This window comes from Colobus angolensis, unplaced genomic scaffold (assembly GCF_000951035.1).
Source record: "Colobus angolensis palliatus isolate OR3802 unplaced genomic scaffold, Cang.pa_1.0 Scaffold5, whole genome shotgun sequence".
Taxonomy (NCBI): domain Eukaryota; kingdom Metazoa; phylum Chordata; class Mammalia; order Primates; family Cercopithecidae; genus Colobus; species Colobus angolensis.
In genome coordinates this window covers 10260369-10273362 of record NW_012118487.1, presented here as the reverse complement: position 1 = coordinate 10273362, position 12994 = coordinate 10260369, and the positions used below count along the sequence as shown (strand labels likewise).

General features: G+C 38.3%; 1 protein-coding gene across 1 annotated transcript in view; it reads left to right on the top strand.

Annotated features, from left to right (window-relative positions):
- Positions 1–7715, top strand: part of NEIL3 (nei endonuclease VIII-like 3 (E. coli)) — a 53306-nt gene extending 45591 nt beyond the window's left edge. Inside the window, exons 9-10 of the mRNA XM_011959579.1 lie at positions 5241–5415; positions 7044–7715. Coding sequence (XP_011814969.1) covers positions 5241–5415; positions 7044–7226 — 358 coding nt within the window. The 3' untranslated portion in view covers positions 7227–7715. The remainder of the gene's footprint in view (positions 1–5240; positions 5416–7043) is intronic.
- Positions 7716–12994: the final 5279 nt, after the last annotated feature.

The window sequence follows — 12994 nt, the reverse complement described above, 5'->3', positions numbered from 1 at the left end:
AATGTCATCCTCTCTATGTCATCCTCTCTTTTCCTTAATGATTATTGGCAGCTCCTGAAACAATTTTCTATTGACCCTCCTTCCCCCTTTATCTGGCCCTCCCAGTCCCTTTATCTGGAATTCCTAACTGTGGCAACCCGATGTTACATCTCCGACAGAGGACACATTTCTCCACCGTTTTCTTTTCTGAGCTGCTTGCTTTCTTCCTTCAGAAAGCAGCTGACATACGTCCAGCATTTTTGAATAAGTGGAGAATTTACAACACATAAATGGAGGGTCGTCCTCCCATGTATGTCTTTTCTTACCAGTGGGAGACAGGCAGAGAAAGAGTTACAGTCATCCCTCGGTATCCTCAGGGGATTTGTTCCAGAACCCCCAGGATACCAAAATCTGCAGATGCTCAAGTCCCTGGTATGAAATGGCATAGTCCTTGCATATAATATATGCACACCTTTTCATATATTTAAATCATCTCTGCATTACTTCTTATAATACTGAATTCAATGTAAAGGCTGTGTAAATTGTTATACTGTATTTTCTTTGTATAATTTTTTATTGTTTCATTTTTATTATTTCTTGTTTCCAAATATTTTCGATCCAAGATTGGTTGAATTCATGGTTTGGGAACCTGCGGATGTGGAGGGGTGTACTTTGGTTGGGACCTAGAGTAATCTCAGGTGGAATTGTGAGATTCACTGGCTTTTCCTCTTATTAACTATGCCTTTACTGATGGATAGATGCTTCCTCTTGGCAGTGGGATGAGGGTCCATTTAGTGTAAACTCCCAGAGCAACCTGTAGGAATCCTTAAGCTTATTTCATAACAAATTTGGAGACAGTCTTTGCTCAATAGATGTATTTACTCCAAGTTTCCTATTCCAACTCTAGTTTTACCATCAGTTAATCCTGATGATTTATCCTTGACTGGCTTTTTTAATGTTTTGTTCATAATCATTTAGGGCTTCACTTTTGTTCATATGCTCACATTTGAATTAAGCTATGGGAGCTGAACTTTTAACTGACTGGATAAATCCACCACCTGTTCACTTTAACCGTAATTAATGCCTCATGATGGAAGTTCATGAAGGAGTTAATTAAGAATGTTTGAGTTGGGAGGCTGTCCTGGAGGAGAAAATCATTTCCAAACAGTCTTTTCTGTTCCGTGGCTTAAGTGGAAAGTAGAAGTGATCGTCTTAAAATATTGTGGCATTCGTTGTACCTAGATGAAATATCTTGGCCTATTTTTGTTCCCTTAGTGCTTTGTAGAAAATCTCAGACAATTTCACTAATGAATTAGGGATTTAAAAAAACATTAATGTAACCTTAAATTTAAATGATTTCTTCATAAGCCATTAGTAATAGGATCATATGATCAATCACGGTGCACCACATTCCTTAGAAATGCTGCAGCCCGTGTGTGTATTGAATGTAAGAACACCAGGACTGAGACTCCACAATCAATCAAGATCAACTAGCAGAATAAATGTCAAGTGATGAAATAAATTCACCCAGCAGCCCTTCTGCACCCAGCTACTTTACAAGGAATAAATTGCAAATTACTGTCATTTATTTCATTTTTCTCCTTGTCTGGCAGCTATAGTGTTCATCTTGTGGACAAGATGCCTAGCAGAAGCTCACAACATAATACTATTAAAGCAGGTGGTCCATCCATAATTTATAGCCAGTTTATATTTTCTTTAATATTATATGATAATTACTTTGACTTTTGTTCTCTTAATTACAGTTCTCATTACCACACGATCCATGCAGCGTTGATGAGGCATGTTTTCTGATTGGTCTTGAGATAGATGTGTATTCCATCCAGTTATTGGCTTATAAATTAGATGGTTGAACCCATTTTTAAACAGTTAAGAATAATTACTAGAAACAGTTTAAGTTGTCGATCCAATTATTGTAAACACAGAGCAAAACATAGTGATGCATTTTCAAAAAATGCTTGTGTTTTAGAAGGGTGAAATGACAATAACAAAATCATTAATATTTTCTCACGTTTGCTGCCATCAGGGGTGTTGAAGATTTGTCTTTAATCACCAGTGCAGGTATGACACCATGTCCTTGTCTCTGGGTTTGCTTCTTGGAGTTTTCAGTCTAAGGATTTTAGAACCACCTGGGACATCCAGAATGAATCATTTCACTTTTGTTTCAATCCTTGCAATAATCCTGTATGACAAAACCCACATTCAGTGAGACCGATTAATCCAAAAAATTCAGATAATATTTTTATTATGATGAATCACCCTATCTATAAAATGAGTTAAACCAACCTTGTCCAACCAAAGGCTTGTGGGCCAGTTGGCTTTGAATGCAGCCTGACACAAATTTGTAAACTTTCCTAAAACATGAGTTTTTTGTGTGATTTTTTTTTTACGTTCATCAGCTATCATTAGGGTTACTGTGTGGCATTGTTCTTGATTCTAATGACATGTACATGAGCAGACTATAGCCAGCAGGGCCAAATCCATCCCACCACCTGTTTGTGTAAAGCTTTATTTCCATTTGTTTAGATATTTTGTGTGACTGCTTTTCATGCTGACAAACTTAGACCATAAGACCAGCAAGCCTAAAATATGTTATCTGAAAAGGTTTGCCAGCCCCGATCTATTATATTAATAGATCGTTTATAACCCAGCGTTAATATTCAAAATGATGGTCATGATCACTAAAATGAATGATTCTGTATGCTACATTTAAGTAAGAAATCTGCTACATTTTAGAAAGTTTTTAAATGATTAAAACAAAGAGAGGAACTAAGATGTCCTCAGTTAATCAGAACATTTAATTATCCTGGATAATGTTTTCTATCATAAAATTAAGATTAGCTGTGAATATTTAGAGCCAGCGTGATCACAGGTGGCATCAGTATCTTGGTTACATTACTTCAGTGCTTCGTAACTTCATGTGCATACGAATCACCTGGAAATCCTGTTAACATACAGATTCTGATTCTGCAAGCAATCAGAGTAGTAGCTAACAAACTCCGGGTGATGCTGATGCTTCTGGTCAGTGGACCACACTCTGAGTACCAAGAAGTACCAAGATCGAACGTGGCTTTTTTTTTTTTAAGACGGAGTCTTTTGAGACGGAGTCTTGCTCTGTCACCAGGCTGGAGTGCAAATGGCACAATCTCAGCTTACTGCAACCTCTGCCTCCCGGGTTCAAGCAATTCTCCTGCCTCAGCCTCCTGAGTAGCTGGGATTACAGGCGCACGCCACCACGCCCGGCTAATTTTGCGTTTTTAGTAGAGACGGGGTTTCACCATGTTGGCCAGGCTGGTCTTGAACTCTTGACCTCAGGTGATCCTCCCACCTCAGCCTCCCAAAATGCTGGGATTACAGGCGTGAGCCACTGCACGCAGCCTGTGGCCATGTTTTTTACTTAATTTTTAAAGAAAGAAATGGAGTGGAAGGCAGAAATGAAGGCAGAGAGATGACATTTGGGCCTCTCCTTTCTACTTTAATCCTGCCTTCTACCTTGGCCCTTCTCCCCAGAAAAACCTTAAAACAGAGAATCTAACCCTGTCCCTGGATATGTGGAACCCGGGAGCTCTGTAGGTTGAAACAAGTAGGTTAGAAAATGTTCAACTGTTATCCAAAACAGCCACCTCTAAAATGATATATAAAACTGTTTTTATGTCCACACGATTTTTAGTAAGAATGCACCATTTCATTAATTTTGTTAATATTCTTAATCTTTTCTCCTTTAATTTTGTTTAAGCATTGTTTATGAACCACTTGCTTTAATTGTGAAATCTGTTGACTTTTCTACAACTGTCCAGATATCTGGCTTCTCTTGAAGTTAAATTTTGAAGGAGATTGGTGAACTGAAAAGTTGTGGAAAAGAGAAGTCCTTTGCCTCTCAGCTTTCCTATTTCTGATTTGGTATTACCCATGACTCTAAAATACAACCACCACCCCTCTACCCTGAAAAAGGTACCATCAAAATAGTTGCTGGTGAAGTATTTAATGATAACGATGTATTTAGCAATGCCTACAGCTGCTCTTCTTTTACAAATGGCTATTGAAGAAACCTTCAAAAATTGCCCTCAGGATGTTTGAGTTCATCCCAGCAAACATTTTCAAAGCAGTATATTTAAGCATATTATATAAACGAATTTCAGTCAATTTCATCACAAATAAAAGATTGCATTCTCTGAACATTTCAGTTAGATATAATGTATTCAGGCATCATAGAAACAAGTGTATAAAAAATGCAGTTTAGGAAGCAAGGACAAAGAGAAATCACCTTTGATTTTTAAGAATTTTTAACAATTATTTAAGAATGATATTTTTGTTCTTTAGATATTTACCAAAAAGGTGAGAACGGATTAACTGTTTTATCATTAACAAGTTTTAAAAAATAGGAATATTAAGAGGGGGATTTCTGGTTTTAATGAATGTGAACACTTTCTCTTCAACCAGTTTATTAAAAAACTAATTCTCATAAAGGCATCATTAAAATATGCACAACATAGAAAATTTAAATAAGCTTCTTTTCAAAAAGAAAATTCTGTTTATATAGCTACAGTACAAGGCCAGCTTCTAGCCTGTGTACACTGGGTATGAGGACAACCTCCAAATCCTCTTGATCCTAATTGTGGGGGAGAATAAAGCTTCCCTGCTAGCTTTATAAAATTCACATTTTTGCTCTCTGCCAGGCAGCCTGTTTCTTGCAAGAATATGATTGCGACTATTATAGTAGCCTTGATCAGAGAAAAGCATAGAAAATTGTCTTTAAAGTAGACAGCAGAGAGAGTGATTTCTATGGCCTTGTCAGAGCCATTGATGAGAGTTTGCTACGGATGAGAAAATAATTAGAGAATATTGTGACTAGCCACTTTGGGGCCAGTGGGAATGGAGAACCTGGACTTGAGAATAGTTTAGAGGAAATAAAAGTGGCTACAGCGTAATACTGGGTAAGAAAAGAACTGAATATCAGAAATGAAAAATAAAATTTGATTTACTGGATGCACAATCCGGCTGCTGTTGTTCTTTAGAAATTTAAATTACGTGTTTTAGGTACATAGGTAACTTTGGAAATAAATTAGAATTACCTGGGAAAACAAAGAATAAAGACAGCATTTGCATAATGACCTAATGCTAATGTGGTCCGGTTTTTGATAAAATTTCTCTGTACAAGTGAAATTCTGACATGTGGGGGTAAAGTGGTGTGAATGGTCCTTTAGCACTCCTATGCGAGTCTACTTTGTAACCTGTCATTACAGTGAACGTCAAATTAATATGACAGATGGCTCTCGTACCTTCAATCCTGACGGCCCTCGCTGCAGCAAACACAACCGCCTCTGCATTCTCCGAGTTGTCAGGAAGGATGGGGAAAACAAGGGCAGGCAGTTTTATGCCTGTCCTCTACCTAGAGAAGCACAATGTGGATTTTTTGAAGTATGTGTAAGATTTATCTAGCTTACTAAAATGTAATTAAATGCTTTGGTTATTAATGTATAACAAATAGCAATACTTTCCTAGTTTTACCTTTTACCTTTTAATTTGAAATAACCATATTAGCATTCGGTCTAAAGCTTGAATGTTGAGTAACTTAAAATTCAAATGTTCAGCCAAAAGAAATTTAATAAAATAATAGCTATTATATTGTTAGAGTGTATCATATTTGTAGTCACAAGTCTAGAAGTGTTGCCCTTAGCTTGTAAAGTTAGAAAGACACTGAGTGACTAGTAAATACTAGTAGTACATATGTGGCTAATAATCCAGGGTGAGAATTTGTTCTTCCTAACTTCAGTGCTACATCAAAACCTTTGCTTTATGCATTGGATAAAGGTTTATAAGAAAAACAACTTACATGCCTGGGATTTGCAGTAACCTTATCAAATCCCACTTAACTACACTTGACCCAAAAAAGTGATGGCAGAATAGCAATTTAGCTATAGGTGATTCCTCATGCCTTCCCAGTCTGGATGTGTCCCTAAAGATGAACCTAAGATAGGAGATAAGAACCTCAGGTCCATTTAGTCAGTCTCACTTCCAGTATTCCTCAGTGTGAGCATCTCATCAGGCCGAGTGTGATTCTAATGGTCAGAAATACATATTTTTTTCTAGTTACTCTTCATCTGAAATAGAACTGAAAAAAAGAAAATATTGATATGTTTCAGTGCTGGAGCAAAGATTTTCTGGTTGGACTTTTTGAAAACTCAAATGTCTGTCTTCAATGTGACACTTCCTTAAGAAATTTCCCAGGGAAAATTGGATAGTGATCTTAGACCTCAGTCTCTGAACACAGTGTGACTCTACCCTACAAAATTCACAGATTTCCTCCTCAAGAAGGTTTTATAGATGTAATGGGAAAATATTATTAGCAATATTCATGGTATTGCTAAAAATATAATAGCCTTTTTCATATCTCTCTTGAGGTCAAAATTAGTAAGAATAATATAATAGAATCTGTCTAGTTTAGTCTGGGTAAGTCTTTATTTGATTCTTTTCCTAAGGAAGTTTAATATTAAAATCATGACAAATCTTTGATCTTACCGGGTTTCTTCTTGTTGTTGTTTGGTTGCTTGGTTGATTTTTTTTTAGAGACAGGGTCTCACTATGTTGCCCAGGCTGGTTTCAAACTCTTGTGCTCAAGCTATCCTCCCGCCTCAGCCTCCCGAAGTGCTGGGATTAAAGGCATGAGCCACCACACCTCGCCTGATCTTACAGTTTGAACTGAAACAGACCTATGGCAGGGATATTGGTGATTATAGCAAGATTTTGGTAGTTTTCAATTATTCTTAATAAAGTGAAGAAACTTCTGTAAATATACCTTTAGACAAATGGATGCTCAGAATTACGGCCATTTTCTGCGTGATTCAAACAAATTTGTAAGAGACATGCTTCTTTTAGGATATAAGCTTTTTTAAAGGCAACAACTAATGACTTGTCTATTTTACAATGTCAAATTAATGATAACAGCAGTGAAGACTATACGGCACTAATCGCATGTGCCTAGGGTTAGCCTGTACATCATGATAACTTTTATATAAACTTGTAAAATTTACCTTTTTTTCCTGCAGTGGGCAGATTTGTCCTTCCCATTCTGCAACCATGGCAAACGTTCCGTCATGAAAACAGTGTTGAAGATTGGACCTAACAATGGAAAGAATTTTTTTGTGTGTCCTCTTGGGAAGGAAAAACAATGCAATTTTTTCCAGTGGGCAGAAAATGGGCCAGGAATGAAAATGATTCCTGGATGCTAATATCTGTAGATTCTCTGGCATTTAATCTCTTCAAACTGTGTGTAATGTTTGGTCCTCCTCTGTTTCATAGAAAAGTTGTAGAATACCTATGATACATTGAAAAGTTACTGCAATATTTGAGAACTGTTCTTTTTTTTTCCTTTCCATCTTTGGTGCCATCTTTCCGTCATTGGCTGTGTGTTTTCTTTTTGCCTTGATGAACGTTCTATGTATTTCATCAGATATAGAGATTATTCCATTTAGGATGTGTATTTAATGCATTTAGTGATGACAATAAAGTGTTTTTAGTAAGCTCTTAGTCTCTTGTAACTGTGGAGAAGCAGAGTTTTTGGTTTTTTTTTTTAGGAAAGGATTATACAACACAATAAAATAAGATATTCTGTCTGTAGTAAATATATTTCTCATGTACAACCACTATTTATAATATATGATTAAAGAGATTTCTTGTTTTATTAAATAAAATTTAAGAAATAAGATCTTCTTTATGAACAAGTCTATTTTTTAAATTCTGTGCAACCAACATTAAGTTGCTGTTAGATGCTAGGGCTATGCCAAACCTTGTATGACTTCACATTTGTGTTCTCATGTAAAGTGATGGGGACGCAGACTATAAAAGTAACATCTAAGAAAAGAAGAACTTGGGTGTAGGTGTTTAAAAGAGAGGTTGATTTGTATTTTTCTAATGCCCTCTCCCCCCTGCTTTTATTTACATTTTAGCACAGATCACAATGATTGTTCCCCCTCAATAAAAAGTCACTCGTAAGGTGTTTCTGCATGCTTGTACAAAAAAGTCCTTTCAGAGCTGGTTGAATCTATTTTTTTTTTTAAAGGACAGCATGAAGGTGGCTTGAACCACTTTCCCATTCTATCACTAATTTTTTCATTCAGAGCTATAGAAGTTAATAGCATATGAAATTATTGGCAAGAACAAAACATTTTATAGTTTTATAAGTATTTTGTTTTGACTCTACACTAAAAAGACAGGACAAACCTAGGATGAATGACCTTCACCCAAATTGCTCAACAGGACAATGACTCTACAGATCAGGAGCTGGACTGGACAGTTGACAATCTTAGCTGCCCTGATGTGAAGTACGTCAGGAGTACATTAAGAAGGAAACTGCAAGCTAATTGCACAATAAACAGGAAAAAAGGTCTACTGCAAAAAGGACTTCCATAAAGTCTGGTCTTCAAAAATGTGCATATTAATTACACAAAAATGTAGGTAAATGAAACAATAGGTTATACAAAAAACTTAGATCCCTATCCTAATAAGAAATGTTCAGGATCTATATGAGGAAACCTTTTTTTCTGAGACAGGGTCTCACTCTGTGCCCCAGGCTGGAGTGCAGTAGCATGATCTCGGCTCACGGCAGCCTCAACCTGTCGGACTCAAGCGACCCCTAGCCTCAGCCTCCCAGGTAGCTGGGAATACAGTGTGTGCCAGCATGCCAGGCTAATGTTTGTATTTTTTGTAGAGATGGGGTTTGTCCTACCGCCCAGGCTGGTTTCTTCTGGGCTCAAGAGATCCTCCCACCTTGGCCTTCCAAAGTGCTGGGATTACAGGTGTGAGCCACCGCGCCTGGCCTGAAGAAACTTTCATCTGAGGCCCGAAGAACCAGATGCATTCTAGTTCAAACGAGCAAAAACAAGTTCTTGTTTGGAAAGAATGAGCGTTTAAATGACAGCATTCTTTCAGACTTCTATTATAACGAAATTTCTCATAAAAAATCTCAGTGGGGGTTTCTGCCTCCTTGTGTCCTGGTGAGCTCCAGCTGAACCCAACCTTCCCACAGATAACTCTAGATTCTGGACAAAATCAAAAGCACTGCTGGAGAGTGAACTAAAGCAGGCAGATTCTTGAAGGCTGTGAAATTTAGAAGAAAGAATTGACTGGAGGTGATTTCCCGTTTTTTACAGCTTTTGTCCTGAGGGCAGAACAAAAACAGAATCAAGTAGGCCAGCCAAAACTTCAGTATAAAACCTGAAGTATTTCTCATCTGCAGAATCGGCAGGCAATTTTGGCAGCCACAGCCACTGGGAAGTAAGGGGGAAATCTCAGAAAGGACATGGAGAGGGGAGCCCCACATTCTGTGAAACTCTGCTGATGTCATTGACCACTGAACCATATATGCATGGGACAAACTGAACACAGCAAGCTAAAGATAAGAGCTGAGCCAGCCAGGCACAGTGGCTCACACCTATAATCCCAGCACTTTGGGAGGCCCAGGCGGACAGATCACGAGGTCAAGAGATCGAGACTATCCTGGCCAACATGGCGAAACCCCATCTCTACTAAAAATACAAAAATTAGCTGGGCATGGTGGTGCGTGCCTGTAGTCCCAGCTGCTCTGGAGGCTAAGGCAGGAGAATCGCTTGAACCTGGGAGGCGGAGGTTGCAGTGAGCTGAGATCTCGTCATTGCACTCCAGCCTGGCGACAGAGTGAGACTCTGTCTCAAAAAAAAAAAAAAAAAAAAAAAGGCTGAGCCGAGATATGATCTGCCATGCAAGAAAGAGATGTTGTAGTTTGAATCTAACCAAATTAATCTGCTGCTGAGATAAATACATCAACACTCTTTAGAAGCCGACAGCAGGTCCTTGACTAACCCTTCATTCAACATCATTTTGTTGTAACTATGAGAAAAATATCACTTTCAGCCACGGCCACTATCTGTGTGGAGTTGGCACGCTCTCCGCATGTCTGCATGAGTTTTCCTCTGGATACTGGGTTCCTCCCACATCCGAAAGATGTGTGCTTTAGGTGAACGGACACGTGTGTGTTCATGATTCCAGTGTGAGTGTGTGTTGCTGTGAGTTGCCCTGTCATGGGAGGGCATCCTGGCCAGGGAGAGTTCCCACCTGGTGCCCTGAGCTGCTAGGATAGGTTCCCACCACCTGCAACCCAGAACTGGAATCAGTGGGTTGGAAAATGAATGAATATGAATGACAGGAAAATAAAAATCTGGTAAGTTTACAATAATCATACAAATGCACAACACCACAGTACGAAACATTTGCAAACATTTATTCTGTGAGTTAACTCATCACTGCTACTCCCACAGTCAGTCACTCCAAAATTCAGGTAACGAAGAAAAAGAAAAAAAATGACTCTGACTGCAGTGTGGAGGGTGAATGAATTCATTCACCAAAATTTGAGTAAATATCTTGTGTATAGTAATCTTTCTTCAATATATTTACAGCTCACATTTATTTTGGTGTTTAACATTAGAAGTCTATTTAGAAGTTTGATGATGTTTCTCTGACCAGAAATATGCTGTAGGAACTTAACTCTGGTTTCTATCAATTAGCCTTTGGGAAAATTAGTTCTGTTTTACATTATTTTGCTTAAAGTCATTGTTTCCATGAACCTATCAATGATGTGAAGTGAGAACTTACTGCATGCCAAATCCAGAGTCTTCACCATATAATACCTATACTATTCAGGATACAGTCCAAAACTACAAACATATGAACAACCAGAATGATGCGACCCAGTTTTAGAGGAAAGACGATCAACCGAGACCCACTCTAAGATGACCCAGATGTTGGACAGTAAGCAAAGATTTTAAAGCAGCGCTTATAACTATGTTCATTGAAGTGAATTCTAAAGGGAAATAATACCAGGTAGAAATCCAAATATTTATTCAAGAGGCAATACAGAAAATATGAAATTGCAAATACCTAAAGGAATATAAAATATTTTTTCCTCTTAGTTTCTTCAAAACATACGGGACTTTTAAAGCAAGAAATGAGCTTGTGAAATTTACAATACAGGTAGATATATATGACAACTATATCATAAAGGACGGAGAGATTGAAGGACCTATTATATGAGTTTTCTACATTTTATGTGAAGTGTTACCATATTGACTTTAATTGTACAAAGTTAATTATGTATTTTAAATATCTATTAGCAAATTTTGGGAGTTTTCAACCATTATCTCTTCCAATACTTTTTTTTTTTTTTTGAGATGGTGTCTCGCTCTTGTCGCTCAGGCTGTAGTGCAGTGGCGCGATCTCAGCTCACTGCAAACTCCGCCTCCCGCGTTCAACCGATTCTCCTGCCTCAGCCTCCTAAGTAGCTGTGATTACAAGCATCCGCCACCACACCCGGCTAATTTTTGTACTTTTAGTAGAGACGAGGTGTCACCATGTTGGCCAGGCTGGTCTTGAACTCCTGACCTCAGGTGATCTGCCCTCCTCGGCCTCCCAAAGTGCTGGGATCACAGTCATGAGCCACCACACCCAGCCCCCAATACTTTTTCAATCCCATACTCTTCCTATTCTTCTGAGACTCCAGTGATACAAACGTTAGATTATTAGACTGTTATTGAGATCCCCAAGGAACATAGCCCAGATCCCTGAGGCTCTCTTCATTTTTTCCAGTCTATTTTTCTCTCTCTTTTGTTCCAACTGAGTAAATTTTATTGATTTGTCTTCAAGGTCACTGAATCTTTTCTCTGTCATCTCTACTATTGAGATCATTCAGTGAGCTTTTATTTCAATTACTGTATTTTCCATTTCTATTACTTCCACTTGGTTTTTTAAAAATATAATTTCAGGGAGTTTTTTGCTAAGATGTTCTAGTTTTTTCCCCTTTGGTTTCAGGAGCACGTATAATTGATTCTTGAAGTATTTTTTTGATATCTGCTTTAAAATTCTTGTGAGATAATCCCCAAATCTGACGAGTCTCAGTGTTTTCCTCAGTTGAGTATCTAGTCTCATTCAGATTGCTGTTTTCCTGGTTTTTGGCTTGGCAGGTGATTTTTTTTTTCCATCATATCCTGGATGTTTCAGTTACGTTAGGAGAGCTTAGATCCTATTTTAATTCTTCTACTTTAGCATGCCATCAGCCTGTTTGGGTTTAGTGTGTAGGTTCTGGCCTGCATTGTAGGCTTTGGTTTCAATGACAGTGTCGTTTACAGAGCCCTTGCAATGCAGTTCTGGTCTCCTTTCGTCTGGTGTTGCTGTGGCTCCTTATCAGTCCCCACTGGTGCTGTCTGCGGACATAGCTGATCCCCTAGGTTGCCTGCTGTTTCTGGAGTTGGGGAGAGCAGATGTCTCTGTGCCTGTGTTTCCTTGCACCACTCGGTGGAGAGAAGCAGTTGCTGTTGTCCCATATCAACTTCATTGACTCCCACAGCAGCAGAACCTGGACAGGGTTGTCAGATTTCAGAGCCTACATCTGTTGGTCCTTGTGCTTAACTTGGGAGATGCTGTGTGGTCTGCTGGTATTCATCTCTTTGGAGTTTATCTGCCCATTTCCTGGTATTTCAAACCAGTATCACAAGAATACAAAATACGGGAGAAAAAAGTGAGAGTCAGATAGAATGTGAGGAAGACAGTGATTTCGAGAGTCACTGTTTATTGAACCTTACTTTGCAGCAACCACTGTGCTGAATATTTGCCACAGATTACTTCACTTAATTCTCTTGACCACTCTGTGTAATAGACTTTGTTGCTGTTGTTGTGGTGTTGTTGCTATTTCTAGTTTTTCAGTTAAGGAGACCTGGCCTGCTGTAGGTTAAGTAGGAAGTGTGTCTGTCACACAAGCCATGGTTTGAATGAACTTTGTGACACACTAATGCCCACACCCTGAATAAGCTATTCTCCTTTTCATTTATTAAGGAAAAGTAGCTGGACCCAGAATTGCATGTTTTTAATACGTACAAATATCGAAGAATCACCTATTAGGAAAAATAAAGGGAAAAAATACACAAATGAAAATAATTGTGGGATAATGAGATTATGGTCATTTTTCTTTTCT